The 22792-nt window shown below is 34.7% G+C and overlaps 1 protein-coding gene and 1 pseudogene across 1 annotated transcript; both read right to left on the reverse strand.

Moving 5' to 3' along the window:
* Positions 1–1087, reverse strand: part of LOC125810868 (SKP1-like protein 1B) — a 3777-nt pseudogene extending 2690 nt beyond the window's left edge.
* Positions 1088–2412: 1325 nt separating this feature from the next.
* Positions 2413–4939, reverse strand: LOC125811003 (uncharacterized). The gene is made up of 7 exons (XM_049490492.1): positions 4905–4939; positions 4511–4662; positions 4262–4392; positions 3762–3973; positions 3252–3458; positions 2782–2862; positions 2413–2659 (listed from the first exon to the last, which is right to left on the reverse strand). The coding sequence occupies exons 1-7, from the start codon at positions 4937–4939 to the stop codon at positions 2413–2415; spliced, it is 1065 nt and encodes a 354-aa protein (XP_049346449.1).
* Between the last annotated feature and the right edge of the window lie 17853 nt (positions 4940–22792).

A 22792-nucleotide genomic window follows, 5' to 3' on the forward strand; every position in this document is an offset into this window, starting at 1 on the left:
TTCTTTTCTTGTTAATTACCTCCTTGGTCCGGCAAGTAGTAACAAGGCGAGTTCTAACGCGTGCACTCGTTAAAAAGACTTCTAAACGAAAGAATTATCAATACATGCAAAACACTATTCAAGAATTGCTTATTTACTATTCATACTTTGTTAATCGATCATGGTTCCCACAACCCTAGTTGTGGATTTAGTTACCCATACTAGCAAGAACACAATTCATAATTGTAGATGAAGAAATCATGAACTTACTTAAAGAAAATAATAAACCCAGAAGATTTACTTGAATTGCAAAGCCAAAATCTTCAAAACAAACTTTAGAAATCAATAATTGCTAGGGTTGCAAATTAATCTCCAAAGTTACAAAGCAAAAATAGAATAATAGTGTCTAACCCTCAAAAACGAGGTTTACATGTCCTATTTATAGAAAACAAATCCTAAATAAAAAGGGAAACAAATTAAGGAAAGTTTTGTTCAGGTACGCGTCTTCGATCCACGAGACTGACTTACGGACCGTCGATCGATCTACGGTCCGTAAGTCACTTCCGTCACTCGGGACTTAGAAAATATTTCATCTTCCAAAAAATCATCTTCTCTGAAGCAAACGACGGACCAACAGTACGGACCGTAGATCGACCTACGGTCCGTCAATACCTTCCGTAGCTCCATACTTAGCATTTTCAAAAATCAGGTACTGGAACCCTCGCAGTCTCAATCTACGGATCAACAGTACGGTCCGTAGATCAATCTACGGACCGTCAATGGGCACCGTGGTTCCACACTTGGTCAGATTTCCCTGATTTGTCCTCAACACTTTCCTGCTGATCTACGGTCCTCACCTACGGACCGTGAATGGACCTACGGTCTGTAGATGACCTCCGTGGATGCCCTTTTCTGCATTTTCTTCAGCTGTCTCTAAACTTTCGCGCCTGAACACCTTTCCTGCAAAACATGATAAAACACATAAAAACCAATATAAAAAGGCCCTAGACACACAACTTGTAAGTGAAATGTATTAGAAATACCGTAAACTCACGGTATATCAGCCATCACAAGTCTTTAGAGTTAAGAACTTTGTTGAAGAAGACATGATGATAAAAATATATTTGAACAAGAGATGCTAATTTGTTTTTGTTGAGAATATTATTGAAAGGAGATTTGAATGATTATAATGTATGCGAGGTTTGAAGGGTTTAATTTATAGAGCATTAGATTTACACTATCCTAGTTAAAGTAGGAATTCAAAACCAAAAAAAAAAAGAAGAGATAGATTGATTCGACTCCCTTCAACCCGGGCAAGCAATTCATTTTTGTAGGCGAGCGGAGTGAGGCAATGAAATTATTTAGGCGATGGAAAAATCTGTTTTGCATAAACAATGTCAAAGTTAGAAAATTGTGAAAATTCTACCTAAACCATATGTATGTGACCGACTAAGATTAGGAAAAGGAAGGCAATTTTTTTTTCTTCCAAATCTCAATTAGGAGTGTGTGGGGACTTGGGCCAATGGCAAAAAAGTCTTGTTTAGATCCTTGTTGAACCCGAAAATGGACCATATCAAGGTGGCGCCAAATCCATTGTGATTTTGACAAATATCCACTTTTAGGGCTACTAATTAATTAATTCTAATACAATTTTACCCAAATAAATAATTAATGGTAATATAACCATGGAAAGTGCACATATAGTCGATTCTGGAAATCCTATTTGAGGTATAGTCAAAGTGTACAATTTTTATCAGCTTAGCCATTTTAGGATTAACTTTAGACATAGTAAAAAACATAATTATTATGCGGGTGTGATATACAAATTTTATTAAGTTTGAGGTATTAGGTAAGCAAGCTCAATTTTATTTTATTTTTTAAAATTTGTTAGTCTGATGACCATCTTACTTGGCCTTGTAATTTTAACAACCAAACATCAAACTCACAAACAAATTCAATACTTGTTGAATACATACAAATATTCGTTCAAAAATAATTTCGTATATTTGTAAAATAGTAATAGTTTAAAGTTTTGCAGTTAAAGAAAATAGCTATAAACATTTTATGTCATTTCAAATTCCTATTATCAAATGATTTCATTTTTCATCGCTAAGTAGAATGTTAATAATTTCATATATTTGTATTATACAAGTATATATATATTTTGAAATGAAAAAATGACTTGGTCAATATGTAGGCATTCATCTGTTCTTGATCAAAGAATTTGCAACTAATTAAATTCATTTTTATTTCAATGTAACTATATTATATAAATCTTACAATAGCAAGTACGTACACACTCAAAGATACTAATTTTTTTTCATGAATACTATTTGAATCATCGATATCTACTAATAAGAATCCATAACACATTGAATATTATTATTTTATATCTATCTTCTTTCCATCCTTCGTCTCATATATATATATATATTAATAATCTTGTGAGTCCAAACACCAACAATAATAATCAGACCTTGAAAAATCCAACAGTTGGTCAGGAGTCATCCTCTCAAGCTCATTTTGCCTCCAAGATGCAAAGTTATTTTTATTTTGTGGATCAGTAGCAAGAGGATAATTCTCTTTTTTGTGAAATTGTGATAATTTCATTCTCATGTAGAGTTTCATTGTGGCCACACAGTCTTCATAGGGATCTTGTACTCCAATTTGAATATCATACCTACACAATTTTCATTATTATTGTCCATCAATTTTTAGATTTTTTATAAAAGCGTAACTTGCAACAAGTTAAATTAATAATATATAGTTATGGTACTCAAGAAAATTTATAATATATATTACCCGAGGTAAGCTTTGGTCAAGTACTTGAGGGAGTTGCTGAGCTTGCTTGTTTTCATAAGTGGTGGGTATTTTGCAGTATCCCTTCAGAAAAAAGAAAAAATTAAACAAATGTTAGAAGGGAAGTCACGTAAATATGGTCGAAATATACACTATTTATATACTTCAAGCTATATATATTGTTTATATGTATAAGGTAGGTATATCAAATGAATAAATATATGTATATATTTAGTATAAAATATACACTACTACTGTGTATATACTTTGTAAACTAGATGACCTAAAGACATTTGACTGTAATTTTCCCATGTTGTTTGTCTTTGTTAGAACGTTCATATATAGGGATCGGAGTAATATATACTACTATATAATAACAACAACTATGAGTACGAGTCAATTTCATGTTTTTTATAGCAATAAAGTTACAAAATTATTTTTAGATTATATAAATGATCAAATAATTAATTTACCTCATCTTTATTGCTGGGTAATCCATCTCCAAACATTTAAGATCATGATCCAAACCATGGCCAACAAGAATCCTAGACCTTCCACCTTTAGAACGGATTTGCCAAATAGGTTCCCCATTACAAAGAAATTCTTGAATTTTTCTTGACACATTCCTTAATGGCATTGCATCCCTCAAATATTCTGGTCTTATACCCGTCATTTCATACCTATAAACATATAGATTTTTGTCAGAGTTTAAGTTAATATACATCGTCAATATCTTATACCTTCACTTCTTGTCATGGTGTCGTAGGAATTTACACTGGGCCCCAAAAAGACCAAAAACAAGTGAACATGCTTTAATATTTGAGTTTAAATTTTATGTACTAGGAATGTGAAAATATTTACACAACAAGCTAAGTATTATTACTCCGTTCGATAGCATAGTAACTAAATAAAATGTTATAATAAAGATGGAAATTTATTTATTGTGTTAAGATTTTTTTACGTTATTAATTTAAATTGATCACCTGTAGTTAGTGACAGGAATATTTGGTTTGATATATGAATGAAAGAGGATCCTTTCATGTTCATCAATGAGACAAACCCTTGCACAAAGATCTAAAGATCCATCACTTCCACCACCAACCATTTTACAAGCAAGGGCAACCACTCTTCCTCTGTTGTTATCAATTCTTAGTTCATCTTGAATCCCCAAATTAGCCATGCGATACAACAAACCCTGTAATAAGACAGTTACAAAATTCGACATGGTATTAGAACTAACATAGATTTTGTGTTCGAGTCTTATTATCAAAAAGATTTTTCATGTAAAAGTTTCACGCTCACATGTGAAGGGCATATTGATTATTTTTTTTGACAAATTAGAGTGACATGGATTGTGATCACTTAAAATACTCTGTCACATATTTAAGTATTCATTCTACCTGCAGCTCGTGAAAAATGTGTTCACTTGAATCATTTAAATTTTTAGATAAGACGAACACGAGTGTTGGAATTAATTGCGTACATTATTAGTAGGACGTGAGAGGCATGATTCTCTATGAGCCCTTAGAGAACTTCGACTGCCAAGGATTGACAAACAAATATCACATCCGAGCTCCTTGAAAATTCTTTCACATTCTGCCTTTGGAAGTGGCCCTGCACATCATATGAATTCCTAATTATTTGGGAGTACCAAATAAAAACGTCACGATATATATAACTTAAACTCAAAAATTAATTATTTCGAATATTTGGGTAGATGTACTATATATACCAATAAGGTGCTCCCTTAAAGATTCAAAAGAGCGGCAGTGCTTTTTGCAAACACCACACATGGGCTCATGAACTGAATGATAAGATGTCCTCATATGTTCCACTAAGTGCTCCTTTTTGTTGAACTGCCGATAGCATGCTGCACACTTGTTCCTGTAGTCCCATGAATAATTTTTTAGTAAATAATTCTCTTTTTATTTCTCTCACAATTTATGGACAACGGTCTAAAATTTTGCTTATATTTTATGAGAAAATTATACTATATGTTAGGTAATGGTCCAAAGTTTTTGTAAGTTATTATAAATGTTTGATGAGTATTGTATAATTGAGTAAATATTAGACTCGAATCTAAACAGTGACGTAAAAAAAAAACATTTGCGTATAAGGATGAATACCTGAGAGTCTCGGAAGACTCATATCTATGATCCATTATAGGAGTTAATTAAGAGTGTAGTGTAGTGTAGTTGAGAGAAAAGATATTTGAGGAACAAGTGTGAAGGTCTCCTGCTATTTATACAAGTCTTTGAAACATGAAAGTAGTATTCCATCTTTAGCTTGGTGTCTGTCTGATCTAGACAGGTTATATATGTCACAAAGAGAGAAACCGAAATTTAAACCTTTGCGTTAATACAAATGGTTCGGGTCCATTTCTTTTTTAAATTGAAAAAAAACTATAGTACAGCTTCCTCTGTCCTAATTAATGGGACAAATTTCATTTTTCTAGAGTCAAACAGTTTAAGTTTGATCGAAAATTTGTTCATGAATCTTCAAATTTTTAAAATGAAAATTTATATATTTGTAATATATGTACAAAGTATTAAAGTCACAATAATTGATAATTCAAAATATTTAAAAAATATATGAAAGATTTCCGATCAAAGATAGACTTATTTAAATCTCGAAATCCAAAATGTGTCCGGTATATAATATATGTCCCAGAATCAAAGCGTGCGCACATACAGGTGCATTAAACACCCATTGGGCCATTTATTGAAAAAGAAAATTTTACACACGTGCAGATTTCTAAATTATTCACCAAATATCGTATTATTTTTATACATGAATAACTTATTTTTATATCTACCTAAGTACTAAACATAATGTAAGTTATACAAAAAATAATATATAAATAATTTATTTCTTATCCGATCACCAAACAACCCTTTTTCTTAATTAATCACCACAAAGAAATATAATGATCAGCAATTTTACTGCAACTAGCAAGTGCACCTAAAAATCTGTTTAGAATATTTTTAAAAAGTGTTGCATTGAGTCTTGGACATGGATACTTGTTCTTCAACGATATTATCTTTGACCAAAACTCCTATCTTTTTTCCCCAAACACATTCGTATTTTGTGATACCCATGAACCCAAATTGTAGAGTCCCATTCAAAGAATATTTCAATTTATTCCATGGTTCACTAATTTGGACCATTTCATTCCTCCCCTACTCATAACCTTCTGATCATTTTATATTTAATGAAATAATCCATATTCACACTAACAAATATCTAGTAATCTTGTGGTCTTGATTAAAAATATATTCGAATGTTTTAATCTTGTGATTTTAAATAGGTCATGTGAAAAGTTGAAACTAAGAAGTTGCCGAATTCTTTTTGAAACAAAATAAAACAGAAAATTGGAGAAACAAATTAAACAAAGGAAAGCGTCGATAAACTAATTGGATTAATAATAAAGCAACAAAAGGTAAGGTGAATAAAGAATATGAATATTCGAAGGACCTCTTTAATTTTTTGGCAGTCAAAAAGTCCAAGAAACTAAAAGCCACAGAGTAGGAATACATGGTATCTCCTCTTTTTCTTCATATGAGCTAAAGCTCCAACAGCAAAAGATGAGTGGTATCACAAAGTTTGAACGTATAAGATTCTTCAGACCTCATATATATATATATATTATTATTATTAAAATGGGTCAAAGAGAAAAAATAATATTAAAGTGTACTGCATGTATATGTGGATGTGGATAGGGAATTAGGATATTGGAGGATAGTCCCTTAAATGGAATGATCCTCATCAAGCCGTATGGATGATATTGGTAGTGTAGGCCCCCTCCTAGCTATATACAATATTACCCACTTAATTTCATGCATGGTGATTGTATTTTCTTCCCCTCTGTGGCATTGATTGATCAGACATGATCAATTTTAAGAAGACTTTGTTATTTTTATCAAATTGTCATGTTAAAATCACTTTAATATTTACTTTTAGTTGACTTTTTTTTCATAATAAAATATTAAGTGGAATCCAATAAGGGTGAATTTGGAAATGGAGTCATTAAATGGTTCTCAAGTAAGAAAATAGGATTATTTTTTTGAAATGGACAAAAAAGGAAAATGTGTCACAGCACAGAACAATAATAAAATTTACAAAACTAGTCATTTCCAATGTATATCTCTAAATAAACTGTACCACTAAAAGAACATATACTTTACACATGCATGTGCTAGAAGATTACTAGTCATTGATATTACTCTTAATTCTTTATTGTGTGATAAAAGTAATCTTATAGTGAATAAAATATAACTACTTTTAGTGTTATTAATTAGTTATAGATAAAGTTTTTAACTTTATTGTGATTAGAACTTAATTTTGTCATTTTAATTTATTGTTATAGTGAACTTGGTGAGACAGGCCGGCTCAGAGATAGAGTTCTGAAGTACTAATAATTTATACAGTTTCAATTGATTTCTTAAAATAAATACAAAGTTCATTCCAAAGTTATGAGTTTTTTGTCGATCTTGTAAAGTATACACTAACTTCGCCCGGGAGACATATATAGGACTATGCTAAGAATTATGTTTTTTTTTCTTCTCATCAGCTATTTTGTAATATAGCAGTGTGAAACGGCCTCTCCTTTCCTATTTTCCGTTTCATTTTGGAAAATATAAACAATCTGCTTGTGACTTCTTGATCAATACAAAGCTTATATATAAAATCTGTTCCAGTCATACAACTTAACGTTGGATCCACTAACCAGTTGCGGCAAGTATTCAAGGTTTTGCTAGTTACAAAAAAAGCATATAGCACTGGTTAGTGAATTTTCCCTTTATGGTAACTTTTGGTAAAAGGTTTTGCTAGTTACAAAAAAAGTATTAATTCACGTTGTTACGTTAATTACTTGGTATAATTACGTTGTTTTCACTACTCGTAATCGATTGAGCTATAATTACGACTAGTGAAAACAACGTAATTATACCAAGTAAACGTAACAACGTGAATTAATGCATGCATGGAATATTGCAGAATGAAAATAATCACGTGGGCATGAACACAATTATATACTATGTGAGTGGAGGCACTGGCCATGGTGTTTCAGTGCCATTGATAAATTGATTATTCCTTTGCCTTTTTCCAACCAACTGGAAATATTCAAAGATATTCAAAAAGGAGAATGGCACCACATGAATAGTATGGAGGGAAAAAAGGGCAAATTAAATTTTGACTAAGTTTTCATAAGTTAGTGGTGACCGCTAAGTGCTAACTGGCATTAGGATTTACGGTTGGAATAAAAATCGATTTAAATAAAAAAATAATTATTATATTTTATTCAATTTTATTTTAATAATTTAAAAATTAATTTGACTTTAATTTTAATCAATAACTGATCCAAATCAATCCGTGACATCGACCATTAACATCATTACTTGCCAATCATTTTCCGGGAGTCAAAAGTTTTACAATCTGACTGGGCCTCCGGGGCGAATCTAAAATTAATTAAAGTTTATGGTTTTCATTCATTTCAAAGTAAAATAAAGATCCATGTCACGGGCCTATTTTCTAAGGTCTCGTGGCACAACAAATGAAGGCTTGCACAGCTCCTCAGATGCTCAGTCCTAACACAAACAAGCACTCAAACGTGCAACAACAATCTGTCTAAAACAGTCCACTAAAACAGCCAACAAGAAAGCAGTTAAAGGAAGCAAACTTTTGGGAGGCTACTGCCAATTTTCTTGATATTTTTCTAAGTGTTCTACATACAAGTGAACCACTACAATATATGTCTAAAAGTTGAAAAACAAAGCTAAAAACGTTGGGGGACAGGTTCCCCAAAATAAAGGACTACAAAAGTGTTTTTACAAAGTCAAAGGTATGGTGGGACAAGGTGGAGTGTTCCTTAAATTAAGGCAGCCTTGTCCCTTCGGCTGTACCCCTTTTTGGCTGAAAGTCATGGCTGCTACATGCTTCTCAAAGGTCTCCAAGTCATCTCCGAAAGTTGAAAAATAATCGATGAGTTGTTTGAGACCCGCTGAAGCGCAACTCGAATCTGCCTCGCCCCCATAGCTGCTGGAATTTAATGTAGCTCCTTGCGGGGCGGTACACGCTCCCCCACCTGATTTGGCGACGACCCCGACGCCACATACCTCCAAATAAGAATGGACTTTGTCGCGAAATTGCCACAAGTCCTCGTACTTCTCCTACGTTGCCTCCTCCGGTGTCGTTCCTTTCCAATGGACAAGGAACTGCGAGCTCGAATTGTTCCAGCCCTTGCCACGAACCAGTTGGTGATCAATAATTGCCTCGATTTGTTTGTCCACAGCTAGTGGAGTAATGAATATTTGAGCTCTACCGGTCTGCCCCCGACCCTCGTCTTCGAAATACGGCTTCAATTGACTTTTATGAAAGACTGGATGTATTTTCAAGTGATGGGGATTGTCAACCGGATACGAGATATTGCCAGCCTTAGCAATAATCTCGAACGGACCTTCATAGCGATGAATCAGACTCTGACTCACCCCATGTAGCGACTTGAATTGTCTAGGATTGAGTTTTACCATAACTCGATCCCCAATTCGATAGTCGACTGGCCGTCGCTTTTGATCAACAAACTTCTTCATCTTCCGGGCTGCCATATCAAGATAAGATCGTGCAAGATCAACTTGTTTGTCACGACCCGGGAGCACCCCCTAGTCATAACCGGCATACTCGACCTCGAAGAGGTCTAATACAAGCCTCTTAGCATTCATTCATCGCATAGACACAAAAAAATCCATAAGGAATTTAAAACTTTCTTTACCAAGAAAACATTTCATAAAAAAATAAATATATAGCAAGCGGAAGACTTTCTAGACTTTATACATGATGTCTCAAAACCATCTAATACTTTAGAGTACAAAATTCGGGACCAATCCCATACACAACTTAAACAATACTAAAAAGACATAAAAGAACATATAGGGTATTGTCCTCGAATATATGAGGACTCACCAAGTCTTCATCTTCAACACTTAGGAACCTATCAAATAACCATGACATGTCATCATCTCCAAATCCCTACACTTTAGTCCAAAAAGGGAAAGAAAGGGGTTAGCACAATTAAGTACTAAGTATGGAGACCATGCAAAAACATGCCAAAAAGGACATTTTCAAGGAAGTAAATGCTTTCATATCATTTGATAAAACCTTTCCTTTATAGCATCTTCAAAGCCTACTGGTGTCATGTGTAGATAGCATCCCATACTACTACCTACACGTTGTAGAACCTATCTAATAACTAGAGTGCACATCCCACATGATGGGAATAAGCATTAACTGACATAGACCATGCGAGCTAGACATGGAATCCGGTGTCATAAAACCCTACACCGTGGAAGGTGTTCTACTTGCCAAGGGTAGAACTAGGACACATCCTATGTAGGCACATGGTTTAGGGGATATCCAAAGATGTTCATTGTACTCTTGCCTCATACTCGGGAGAGCTACCATCTTAACCATATCCACTCGGTGCTTAGCCTTAGTTCCCATGGAGTAATTTCATTCACATGTATGTGATAGAGAGGGCACCATCATTAGGTCTACCGACCCATAGCACATCTACCAAGAAGGGCACCACAAGGATCTACCGATCTAGGTTCATTAAGGATAGCTCATTAAATCCCCCTGGAAGGGTGCCTTAGGCCTACCGATTTTTTCATTAAGGGTGCCTTAAGCCTACCGGTCCAAGGTTCATCATTTCACACATGAGAAGGGCTACCACCATTAGGTCTACCGATTTCATGGTTTTACATTTACTTAGGAAAGCTAGACTTATGAAAGGGCACCATTTCTTAGTTTTGCCGATTCAAGTATTGACCTAGAATTCTTCTTTTAGCATTTATAGAAAGGGCACCATTTCTTAGTTCTAGCCCACTTCACACAGTCATGCATTCAAGACTTTAAGTAACAAAGAGAGACATTTTAGTCTATCAACCAAGTCACATCATTATCATCTAAGGATACTTCATAATCCAACATCATTTCATGTATACATCATGAGAAGTCATACTTTAACTCACAATGCTATCCACTTTACATAGGATCATCACAAGATCACATAAAACTCATTCACATCATACCTTCACATATAGCTCCACATAAAACTTATTCACATCATACCGTCACATATAGCTTCACATAAAACTCATTCACATCATACCTTCACATATAGCTTCACATAAAACTTTACATATAGCTTCATATAGGACTTTACATATAGCCTCATATGTGTATAATAATACAACAATATAATAACATTCACATAATGCCCTTCATGGCCTCAATTCACAATAATACAACAAATAACCACCTCCACCAAAGGTGGATCAAACCAACCAATAACAATTATATTAATACTAAGAGATCAAACCATCTTACCACCCTTTTCAAAGGCCATAAGCCACAGTACTCAATTCCATGCCAATTATACAATATTTATCAAGTTTGATCCACTTACCCTCTTTCCATGGCTATCTTCATCATCCTTATATTCCAACAATTAACAATACAATAACAATGATAATAACAACATTCAACTATACAAGCTAAGCTAAGCATAAGCCAATAATCAACATGAAAACCAATTCACAATTTTGTCCATTCAAGGCTAACATCCCACATCCTTCAATTCACTAACAATTCTTAACAATTCCACATAGATAAATACATATATGAACAGTCCACAACAATCTACGCAATAATCGTCCGTCAATTACACAAAATCAATACATCCACTTTAGGCCAAATTTAGAGAATTTGAGAAGACATGGGTTCATGAGAATTTCTTTCTAAAAACCATTAATAATCATTAATAACCATATAAATCATCATTTAAAACCTTTTTATGCAAGAACTCATGCTAGAAACGAAATAGGTTTTTGTGTGTATTTGAAAAACCTTGAAAACCTTTTGATTAGGTTCCTTGAAAGAAAGAATAATCAAGGATAAGGATCCCCATACCTCTAAGTTGAAAACCCATGAAAATTGACGAAGAAGCACTCGAAATCTTCAATCCTAGCTCCAACTCCTCTTCTTCCTTGAATTAGAGAGAAATATATGAAAGGAGATGAGCTTCTTTTTAATCCTAAGAGGAGTGGCTTAAATGAAAGGAATTAAGTCATAAAAAGGTCTTATAGTTGCTAGGAAAAGAATAAAATAACATAGGGTCAATTTTGGAAAAGGACTAAGGACCCATAAAGTCTTAACTTAAAAATTCTGCCCCTTCGCGTCTTAGTTCGCCCTTTTTTTTCAGCCTGACAGTGCTTCAATATTTTGGGCATAACTTTTTACTCCAAGGTCGGAATTGGCAAACTCGGTGGCGTTGAAAAAAGGACTCAAAGACCTTTAATTGGATAGGTAAAGGTCCACCTAATTCATTTTGATATAAAAGATATGACCATTTAAAGTTGATCCTTACAACTCACTAGTTCAAATGACTAGTTTCCGAACGTCACGATCATTTCTCATCATTTCATCAAGTTCTCAACTCCAAACTCACATGTGAGGCTCTAGTTTCACTAGCTCATGTTTAGGGTCGTTACATTGTTTCTCCAAGGCTTTCGCATGTGATATGCACCCGGACTCTTCAAATCGGTATCGACGGGCAAAGATTGTGGCGTGTTGGGCTGCTGCCCGGTAGCCAACTCAAATGGACTTTTTCCCGTCGCCTCACTCCGCCGCAAAATATAGGAGAACTGGGCAGTGTCAAGCAATTTTGCCCAGTCCTTCTGATTGGCACTAACATAGTGCCGCAAATAGCACTCCAAGAGTGTGTTGATCTGCTCCGTCTGTCCATCCATTTGGGGATGAAAGCTGGTCGAAAAATGTAATTCTGACCCAAGTAAGCTGAATAACTCCCTCCAAAACGCACCAGTGAATCGAGGATCTCAATCACTAATAATGTGCTTGGGTATACCCCAATGCTTCACGACATCTCGCAAGAATATACGGGCTGCCTCCTTGGCTTTGCAGTTGGCTGTCGTGGCAGTGAAGATTGCGTATTTCAAAAAGCGATCAATAACAACCATGATAGTCCCGAATCCCTCCAAATTCGGCAAGCAAGTGATGAAATCCATGGTGACGTTGTCCCATGGTTTCTAAGCAATAGGCAGTGGCTCAAGTAGTCCACCCAGCGCCTTCATTTCAACTTTGTCTTGTTGACAAACGAGACAAGTACGCACATAGACCTCAATGTTATCTCGCATTCGAGGCCAATAATAAGAAGACTCTAACAACGCTAACGTTTTCTTCTGCCCCGGGTGACCAGCCCACATTGTATCATGACCCTCCTTGATCAAAGTATGCCGAAGACTATCCCACTTCGACACGTACACACGTTTGCCCGTGGTGTACAACAAACCATTCTTTTCCCAAAACTTATTCGTCTTGCCTTGTTGGGCCAAAATGAGAAGTTGTTTTGCCACGGGATCATGCTGCATACGTTCTTTAATATCATCAATAACGCTGTTGCAAGTGAAACTAATAATCGCAGCAAGGGCAGCCTTGCGACTAAGCGTGTAAGCTACAAAATTAGCCTTCCCCGACTTGTACTCATACGTGAAATCAAATTCAGCCAAGAAGTCTTTCCAATGGGCCTACTTGGCAGTCAATTTCTTTTGGGACTGAAAATAAGTTGTCGCGACATTGTCCGTTTTAACAACAAAGTGAGCACCCAATACATAATGACGCCAACTCCGTAAACAATGGACTACGACCGTCATCTCCCTTTCATGGGCATAATAGCGTCGCTCTGCGTCATTTATTTTTCTGCTCTCAAATGCTATCGGATGGCCCTCTTGCATCAGGATGCCACCAATAGCAAAATCAGACGCGTCGGTATGAATTTCGAACGCCTTAGTAAAATCTGGCAGCGCCAAGACCGACTCATCGGTAATGGCTGCTTTCAGCTTTTCAAAAGTAGTTTGACATAAGTCAGTCCACTCCCACTCCCGACTCTTTTTCAGCAAGTCGGTGAGTGGAGTAGCAATAGTAGAAAAACCGAATATGAAACGCCGATAGTAATTGGCGAGGCCAAAGAAAGACCGCAATTCTGATACCTTCGTTGGGGCCTCCCAATCCCGAATTGCCTCCACTTTATCACTGTCCATCCTTATTTCATCATGGCTGATCGTGTGACCAATGAACTAGACAATGGGCTGGGCGAAGCTGCATGTTTCCCGTTTCACGCACAAATCGTTATCACGCAATACCTTGAACACTTTGCACAAGTGCTCAAAATGCTCCTCTATGTTGCTATAAACGACTATATCGTCCAAATAAATGACTACAAACTGATCTAAAAAGAGATGGAACAACTTGTTCATCAATGTACAAAATATAGCTGGAGCGTTCGTCAAGCCGAAAGGCATGACCAGCCACTCAAAAACACCATAACGAGTGACACAAGTTGTCTTTGGTTCGTCACCCTCGGCAATTCGGACTTGGTAGTAACCTTTCCTCAAGTCCATCTTTGTGAACACTTTGGCCTGTCTCAAACGATCAAATAAATCTGCAATAAAAGGAATATGGTATTTGTTTATCACAGTGACCTTGTTGAGGGACCGGTAATCAATACACAAACGCAGCGTCCCCTCCTTCCTTTTTTGGAACAAAACAGGCGCACCAAAAGGCGCCTTAGAAGGCCTAATATGTCCCGGGTCCAGCAACTCGTTGAGCTGGTTCCTCAGTTCCTTCAACTCAGGGGGTGTCATACGCTAAGGCGTCATGGCAGGTGGCTTTGCCCCGGGAACTAGTTCGATTTGTTGATCAACTTCCCTTCGTGGTGGCAACCGTTGGGGAAGCTCTTCCGGCATCACGCCCCTATTATAAAATAGGACTTGCTCAATATAGTGAGGCAAGACTGCTTCCTCAATCGAGTCTTCGACACCTCCAACAAGGGCAACAAGAAAGGTTGATTCCCCTCTCTTGAAGCCCTTAATAAGCTGCATGACGTATAAGTGCGCTCCATTTTGTGGTACCCGAATAATGGGAACCACGCAAGACCCTCTGGCATCGCTGACAACTGATTGAGGCGTGGCGAAATAAACGCGTTAACCTCATACCAAAAATCAATCCCCAAAACAATGTCAAACACGTCCATGGGCGCAATGGTGAAATCTGTCAACCCCATCCACCCTCCTAAATCGATGGGGACTTTAGGAGCGAAAGAAACCATGGACAGTAGTGGGGAGGGCGTTGACAGTTTTCAACATTGTATCACTGGCAACATAATTTAAACAAAGGTCTGTCGCCCTTTTCTTCGTTACAAAATTGTGAATTGCACCGGTGTCCACCATAATTCTAACGTCTTTGCCATTCAACTTGGCATTGACAAACAGTGATTCGCGCGGTCTTACACTAGCTGCTGGGCAGCCAACGCAGCAAGCGTCATGTAATTAAATAACGTCATGTTATTAAACATATCAACATCAACGTTCTTATTCCTGTCTGTCCCACCATTCTGCCCAGTTTGCTCCCCGAATGGTCCTCCGATTTGCGCGGCAGTTTGTTCTTGTTTCTTTTGGGTAGTAACCATTGCACTCAATTTGGTCAACGACGGACAATAACGGGGAGCGTGAGTAGTCTCACCACAAATATAACAACCCTCACGATGTGGAGCGTCTTTCTTACGATCATCATAGTTTATGCAGAAATTAGAAGGTTGGTTACGATTGTTACCTCTCGTATCGTTGCCTCTATTAGGAACTGGCTTGTTCTTGTTCCGGCTGCTATCTCCCTTGGGAGGAACATTTTTGCTCTTATTGTCCCTCCCTTCGCTGCATCTGCCCGAAAATCAGTGAGCGATTCTGCCACTACAATTGTTTCATCAACGTCACAAACTTATTGCCTTTGAAATTCTTGTTTGATCCAGTTTTGGAGACCATCCAAGAAGTAAAACAACAAATCTTCACTGGTTAGGCTCAGAATTTGGAGAGTGAGTCTCGTGAATTCTTTCACATAGTCACGAATGGAGGACATTTGCTTCAAGTCCCTCAACTTCTGACGAGCCTTATGCACTACGTTTTGAGGGTAGAATTGTCGCTTTATTTCCCCTTTGAACTGCTCCCAATCATCGATGGTGCAAACCCCTCTCTCCATGTCCGCCTTTTTCCTCTTCCACCATAACATATCGGTGTCGCTCAAATACATAGCTGCTGTCTGAATCTTGGCAGCTTCACTAGTCATGCAAACATGCTCAAAATAAACATCTATTTGCCACAAGAAGTTCTCAACATCTTGGACATTCCTTTCACCACGAAACTCCTTTGGCTTAGGAGCTTTGATACGAGTCTCACGAACAGTAACAGGACCAGCAACTCCCGCAGCGGCAGTCTCATCAACCTGCCTCTTTAAAGTCTCGAACTCTCGGTGAAAAGAGGAGAGAGCTTCGGTGAGCTTGAGTTTGAGGTTAGTCAGTCTTTCCTTGTTAACCTCATCAAGATCCTCAAGGTTACTTTTCACCTCATTAAGGCCTTCAAGAGCAACCGTTTCAAGAGAAGTAAAATTATTTTCGAAAATCACAAGTCGCCTATTCAAGGCCGACAATCCAGCCTTAACTCCGAGGATCTTCTCGTCGAGTTGGCTGGTATCGAAAACTTCTCCTTCTTCCCCAAGGCTCCTGCCACAAACTGGAGGGTTGAAGGAAGATTCTCTTACCCTGCTTTTATCACGTTTCCTTGCAGTGTCTCTCCGAACTTCCTGCTCTCCTTCTTTGTTGCGTTGAACCTCGACGTCATGCTCTATTCGTTGCTCTGATACCACTTGTCACAGACCTATTTTCTAAGGTCTCGTGGGACAGCAAATGAAGGCTTGCACAGCTCCTCAGATGCTCAGTCCTAACACAAATAAGCACTCAAACGTGCAATAACAATTTGTCTAAAACAGTCCACTAAAACAGCCAATAAGAAAGCAATTAAAGAAAGCAAACTTTTGAGAGGCAAGTGCCAATTTTCTTGATATTTTTCTAAGTGTTCTACATACAAGTGAACCACTACAATATATGTCTAAAAGCTGAAAAACAAAGCTAAAAACGTTGGGGGACAAGTTCCCCAAAATAAAGGACTACAAGAGTGTCTTTACAAAGTCAAAGGTATAATGGGACAAGGTGGAGTGTTCCTTAAATTAAGGCAGCCTTGTCCCTTCGGCTGGGCCCCTTTTTGGCTGAAAGTCATGGCTGCTACATGCTTCTCAAAGGTCTCCAAGTCATCTCCGAAAGCTGAAAAAAAATAATCGATGAGTTGTTTGAGACCCGCTGAAGCGCAACTCGAATCTTCCTCGCCCCCGGAGCTGCTGGAATTTAATGTAGCTCCTTGCGGGGCCGTACACCTAGCTACATTGTGACCGACCAAGGGAATTGGTACCGCTATCAAGAGAGCAACAAAGCTTAATTAGATCAATAATAGCACACTTTGTTATTGGGCTTCCAAGTCACATATTTTGGAAAACTTACATAAATATACTATAAATAAAAAATATTTACCATTTATAGTAATAATATTATTATTTTCACTTGATCACTTTTAATATATTTATAATACAATTTTAATACATATTACAAAGAAAAATTTATTATTCACATATAATACAAGTTTTATTGATGGATAATACATTTATCACACATTTTAATACACTTATAATACAATGTGTCAACTTCTTACCAAATAAGCATAATAAATTTTTAAAAACAATTATAATACATATATATTGCATACTTAATTCACTTTTAATACATATTGCAGATTTAACAGAGTATTGTTATAAATGGTAATAAATAAAAAATATCGCTAAAATCAGTAATTATTTATTAAAAGACACCCATCCAAATAATTTTTCCTTTTATAAATATATATTTGATTTTTTAAAAAACAAATATAAGATTCGCTCAAAAGTTACTGAATTTGAGAACCACATCCCAATTCCCATCCAGTACTCTACATCCTCCCCTGATGCACTTGATTGGGTTTTTTTTTTTTTTTTGCTTGCACATAAACAAATCCCTACATTAATTACTGAATGAATATAAGTTAGATTTTTGAGGTGATGCCTCTTTTGGGCTCGTCTTTTACATTCCATGATCCCAATCCCTGGCATCCTTCTTGGTAAGATACGTATGAAGGCCCAGTTAAATGGGCCACAAACCCAATTCCTGCCTATGATGTGTCTCAACCTGAAATTGACACGTCTCTTTCTTCCGACAAATGGAATTTTACTAAACAAAATGTAACAATCTTTTGTACCATTACTATGATTGACTGTCCACGTACAAATGTACGCACAAGATAATATCTCAAATGATTATTTAATTATGAATTTTTCTTTTAAAAAATTACTCAATTTAAATTTTACGTAACTTACTTTTTCTCATTTTATTTTTATTGAGATGATTTATAATTATATGAATATTTTTTTTTTATATATACTTGAAAAAGATTAGGGGGCCAACAAGAGCAAATCCAGAAAGGACATTGATTTGTCCTTTCAAAAATTGCCTCATTTCAAATCATAATCTTTTTTAGAATAATTGGAAACATATCTTCCACTTAATTAGGCGCAGATCGTTCTTCCATCATTTACAATCAATTTCCGGGCCCGTTAACTTGGCCATGCCATGGTTGCTGATAAAACAGCTACTTCATTAAAATATTTACAGAGATAGTTAATTTAAGAGGTGGACAAAAAATTATAATAATATAATTCTAACCGAAAACTTGTAAAGTGAGCTAGTTTAATTTCACATTGATTGGAGAATCAATATTCTCAGTAAGAGATAGCTTTTGAGGTTGAGTTATTCAAATACTACCAAATCAATACATGGTATCAGAATCAGATACATTGTTTGAGATCCTGGTCCACGCTCCAATTATATCTAGATGTGAGCAATCCTTCCCTCGTAAACTAACTTTTAGGATTGAGTTAGGTCAAGTATAGTATAAAAAGGCAGGTTCAATATGCACTTGGTGGTTTTTTTATTATTATTATTATTGTTGTTGTTGTTATTATTATTATTAACTCGCAAAAAAGAAATTTATCTTAAGACTCATAATTTAGAAATTCGCATAGTATTATTATTGCATCGGGATTAGCACAATTTTTTTCTTAATTATATCTCTACTGACTTCCAAAGTGTTTTGGATACAATATCTTTGATTAATTTGTTCTTTAGCAAAGACTGTACCAAATATATTCTCCCTTGTTTGCTATCCTGGACACAATTCAGACAATGAATTAAGTACTATTAAATTTGATACCCCTTCCGTAGATTTTTGCTTCAATTTTTTGAAAACTATATTTAGGAATGAAGTAATAAATTAAATTGGGTAAATAAAAATGAACATCTACTTTTAATATAATGAATAAGTAAAATTGAACGGAGCACTAATAAACCAAAAAAGAAATAGAGGGGCAAAACTTACTCGTATCGAGTGTTTACACCAAGCCAATACATGCATGCCATGTGTTTAAATTTATAGTTCATTTTACTCATTAAATCACATAATAATGGAAATTGCATTGACTTGATGTAAACACCCGATACGGGTAAGTTTTTTCCCAAACGATTGATTAATCATAAACGAGCATAGGGCATGGGAAGCATAGGCCAAATCTTAGATCTACAAATGTGCGTGTTACATGAGTTGTATTTGGCCCTATATCGCTGGCTAGCTACTATCTAGCTTACTTAGATCCAACGCCGAAAAAGTTAAATGGTAAAAGTTTGTCATTATTATTACTCGCCGTTTCAAATTGAATAACCTATTTTAATTTGATATTGTGTTTAAGAAAGTAAAAAAATAAAATTAAATTTTGTGGTCTAAAATTAAAGATCTGTCAAATGTAGGGGTGTTCAAAATCAAACTGTAATCGACAAGTCAACCGCAAAGTGACTTATTGGTATTGAGTTATCGAATAAATGGTTGGTGAACGGATTAGAATTTTATAATTAACGACTTATTTGGGATGGAGGCGGATTATTCAATTTTCCTATCGGATAAAATGTTACCCGTTAAGAGTTACCATATTTACACTTTTAACTTGAATATAGTAGCCTCATTAATTATTTTTTTCATAAGATATAATTACATATTGTTAATCCTATAGTCGTGAAGTTGAAAACTTGAAAATCTATTTACTTTTCTGTTGTATTAATTATTATATTACTATTAATCAATATATATTTTGTAACATAGAAGAATTTTATAATTTAATTGTATTAATGGTGAAAAGAAGTTTTTTTAAAGATGAGTTCATGGTGAAAAAGTGATTAAGGTTCGCTGGTACACCGTTCGATAACCATTCGATATATATTAGTTGACAAGCGGAGTAGTAAATTTAAGAATCGATATCTGATAGGTCAAATCGCCGTCCAATCTGCTCGATAAGCCGCCCTAATTAAATGTATCAAAATACTTTTTAATTGTGTGGTCTTAAAAAGGACATGTGAAAAATCGAAATAAAAAAGTTACTAAAAAGGGACAAGTCATTTTTTTAAATAGACTAAAATAAAAAATAAATCAAACAAATTCAAACAAAAAACAGAATTGAACTGGCGATCATATACACACCTAGGTTGTGCATATAGTTGGGAAAAACTACTCTTTTCACGAATATAGACTCAAGTCAATCAAATGTTTGTTTATATATTGCTCAATTTTCTATATATATAAATCACAAAATATTTGACTATTATCTAACAAATATATTTATATATGCTTACATAATGTGAGACTGTGATGTAATATTTTTTCATAAAATTTTCAAATTGCTAAACAATAATATCTAGACTGTTTTTAAAAAAAAATTAAAAAGTCCTTACAAGAAAAATAAAAAGATTGATAATTTATCAAACAACTATTCCAAATGAGACAATCGACAAAAAAATATGGTTCGTTCATATATTACTATTTTTTATGTTTTTTTTAAGATAGAGTTTTGTCATGTACAATTATTCAACTTAAATTATTATTCAAGGGTATATATCCAGGGGTGTTCACGGTTTGGATAAAAACCGATCCAAATCGAAAAACCAAACCAAATCGATAAAATAAAACCGATTTTATTTGGGTTTGGTTTGGTTTGGTTTTAGATTTTTGAAAACCGATAGTATTTGGTTTGGTTATGGTTTTATTCTAAAAAAACCGAAGAAATAACCGAACCGAACCGATAAATTATATATATATATTTTATTAATATACATACTTAATATATTATTTTTATAAACAATTTTAAAGATCTTATACATATTTTCATTAAAATTTCTTTATAATTTACTTATTGAAAGCAAAAATGCCCAAGATGAAACATTTATCTTATTGATTTCATGTATATGAGTGTCTATGTCAATTCTTTGTGGGACTGAAAATGTTATTGTCTCTTTCTTCTAGGCCAATATAGTGAATTTTAAAGCTTTATTGATAGTAAATTTAGTGATTGAAAGTTTAGTAATTTAAGTCATTCTAACTATTTTTCGTTTTGAATGGATTGTTGTCACTTTTTTCACATTTTAAATGAATTGTTTCTTTTATTTTTGTGTATGGTTAATAACCGAATAACCGAACCAAACTAAACCGAAACCGATAATCACCAAACCGATAAATGTATATTATATTTGGTTTGGTTTGGTTTTGATAATTTTAAAACCGATTAAGTTGGTTTGGTTTTGGTTTTGACCAATAACCGATCCAAACCAACCCGTGAACACCCCTATATATATCTATAACAAGGACGAAAGTTTAGTCGTGTGCTTTGTATTTGGAATAGTAAGTGTAGGTCCATAAGCCTCACGACCCACCCAGCAAGAGGTTATACCATCAAAATATGGTCTGATTATACAAAACAAAAATTAAATAGAGTTATAAAAAGAATATTTGATGTAGATAATATTTTACCAATTGTTTTTAGTTTAATGATTGAATTTGTCCAATGACGTCGATAGTTTGTGAGGACCAAATATTATTATTTTTCAAAGGCGTCCGTGGGACTAATGATATTCCACCGAACTACTTTTGTCATTTCTGTTTAATCTATGATATTAATTAATTCTGGAAGCTGGAAAATACAAAGAAAATTGGTCTAATTTTTCAATCATTTCCTCAATTTCAGGTAGATAAAGACTTAAAAAGAAAAAAGATGGTCCCTTGTATAAGATATTCCGTGACCATATATCAAGATTTTTTTTCTTTAACCCTAAGAAAATAGCATCAATTTTAAGAGGAAAAAAATAATAAAAATTTATCATTCATTGAACTTACAAGTATTTGATATAGTCAACATTTTATTGAAGACCCTTTTGGTCGGTACATGACTGTCTAGCCGTCCTTATGGTTACACTGATTTTTCTGATTGGTTGACTACAGTGCCGGCTCTATGTATACAAAAATGAGGCATTGGCCTTAGGCCCCCAATTTTAGGGGGCCTCAATTTTTTACCAAGAATAAATTATGTGTTTATTTTTTAAAGAAAAACATTAATTATTTATGATAAAAAGTATATATTTAAATTTATTATTTTATTCTCTTCAACCCCATTCAAATAGAAGAAATCAAGAAAATATTATTTTATTTTCTTACACTCTCTCTACTAATACTCACATTATTTTCTTTTTAACTCCTTTTACACTCTCTTCTTTAAATTGTTGATAAGTTAGAGTAATATTCTGTCAAAAAAATCAATTAATAGTCGAAAAGTGTTGAACAAATTGAATTGTAAATTCTTTTTCCATTTCTTCTTAGATTTTCAAGCATTACAACAACCATAGTAAAATGTGGGGGAACCAAATTATCAACTTCATCAAAGCTATGGTTCTAACTCTTATATTTATTTGAAATTTGTCAACTTATTACTTGTAGAACTATGTTAACAATTCATATAATGATTGCCCGAGTAAAATAATATTTTGCAACGTTGAATTAATAAAATCTTATTTAAAACTAATAATTGAAAAAGAAATCGAATAAATCATTTATATATATAAAAAATATTAGCTAATACTTTGCATTTAAAAATGTAAGAAAAA

The sequence above is a fragment of the Solanum verrucosum genome, unplaced genomic scaffold (genome assembly GCF_900185275.1).
Source record: "Solanum verrucosum unplaced genomic scaffold, falcon-dt-bn FXZP01000032.1, whole genome shotgun sequence".
In the NCBI taxonomy this organism is placed as follows: Eukaryota; Viridiplantae; Streptophyta; class Magnoliopsida; order Solanales; family Solanaceae; genus Solanum; species Solanum verrucosum.

Excerpts from the sequence above, each read along its gene's own strand:
- LOC125811003 (XM_049490492.1), bottom strand. The coding sequence starts at position 4,939 with ATGGATCATAGATATGAGTCTTCCGAGACTCTCAG. Across the intron at positions 4,663-4,904 it reads GAGTCTTCCGAGACTCTCAG|GAACAAGTGTGCAGCATGCT; the intron begins GTATTCATCCTT and ends ATGGGACTACAG. Across the intron at positions 3,459-3,761 it reads ATTCCTGTCACTAACTACAG|GTATGAAATGACGGGTATAA; the intron begins GTGATCAATTTA and ends ATATGTTTATAG.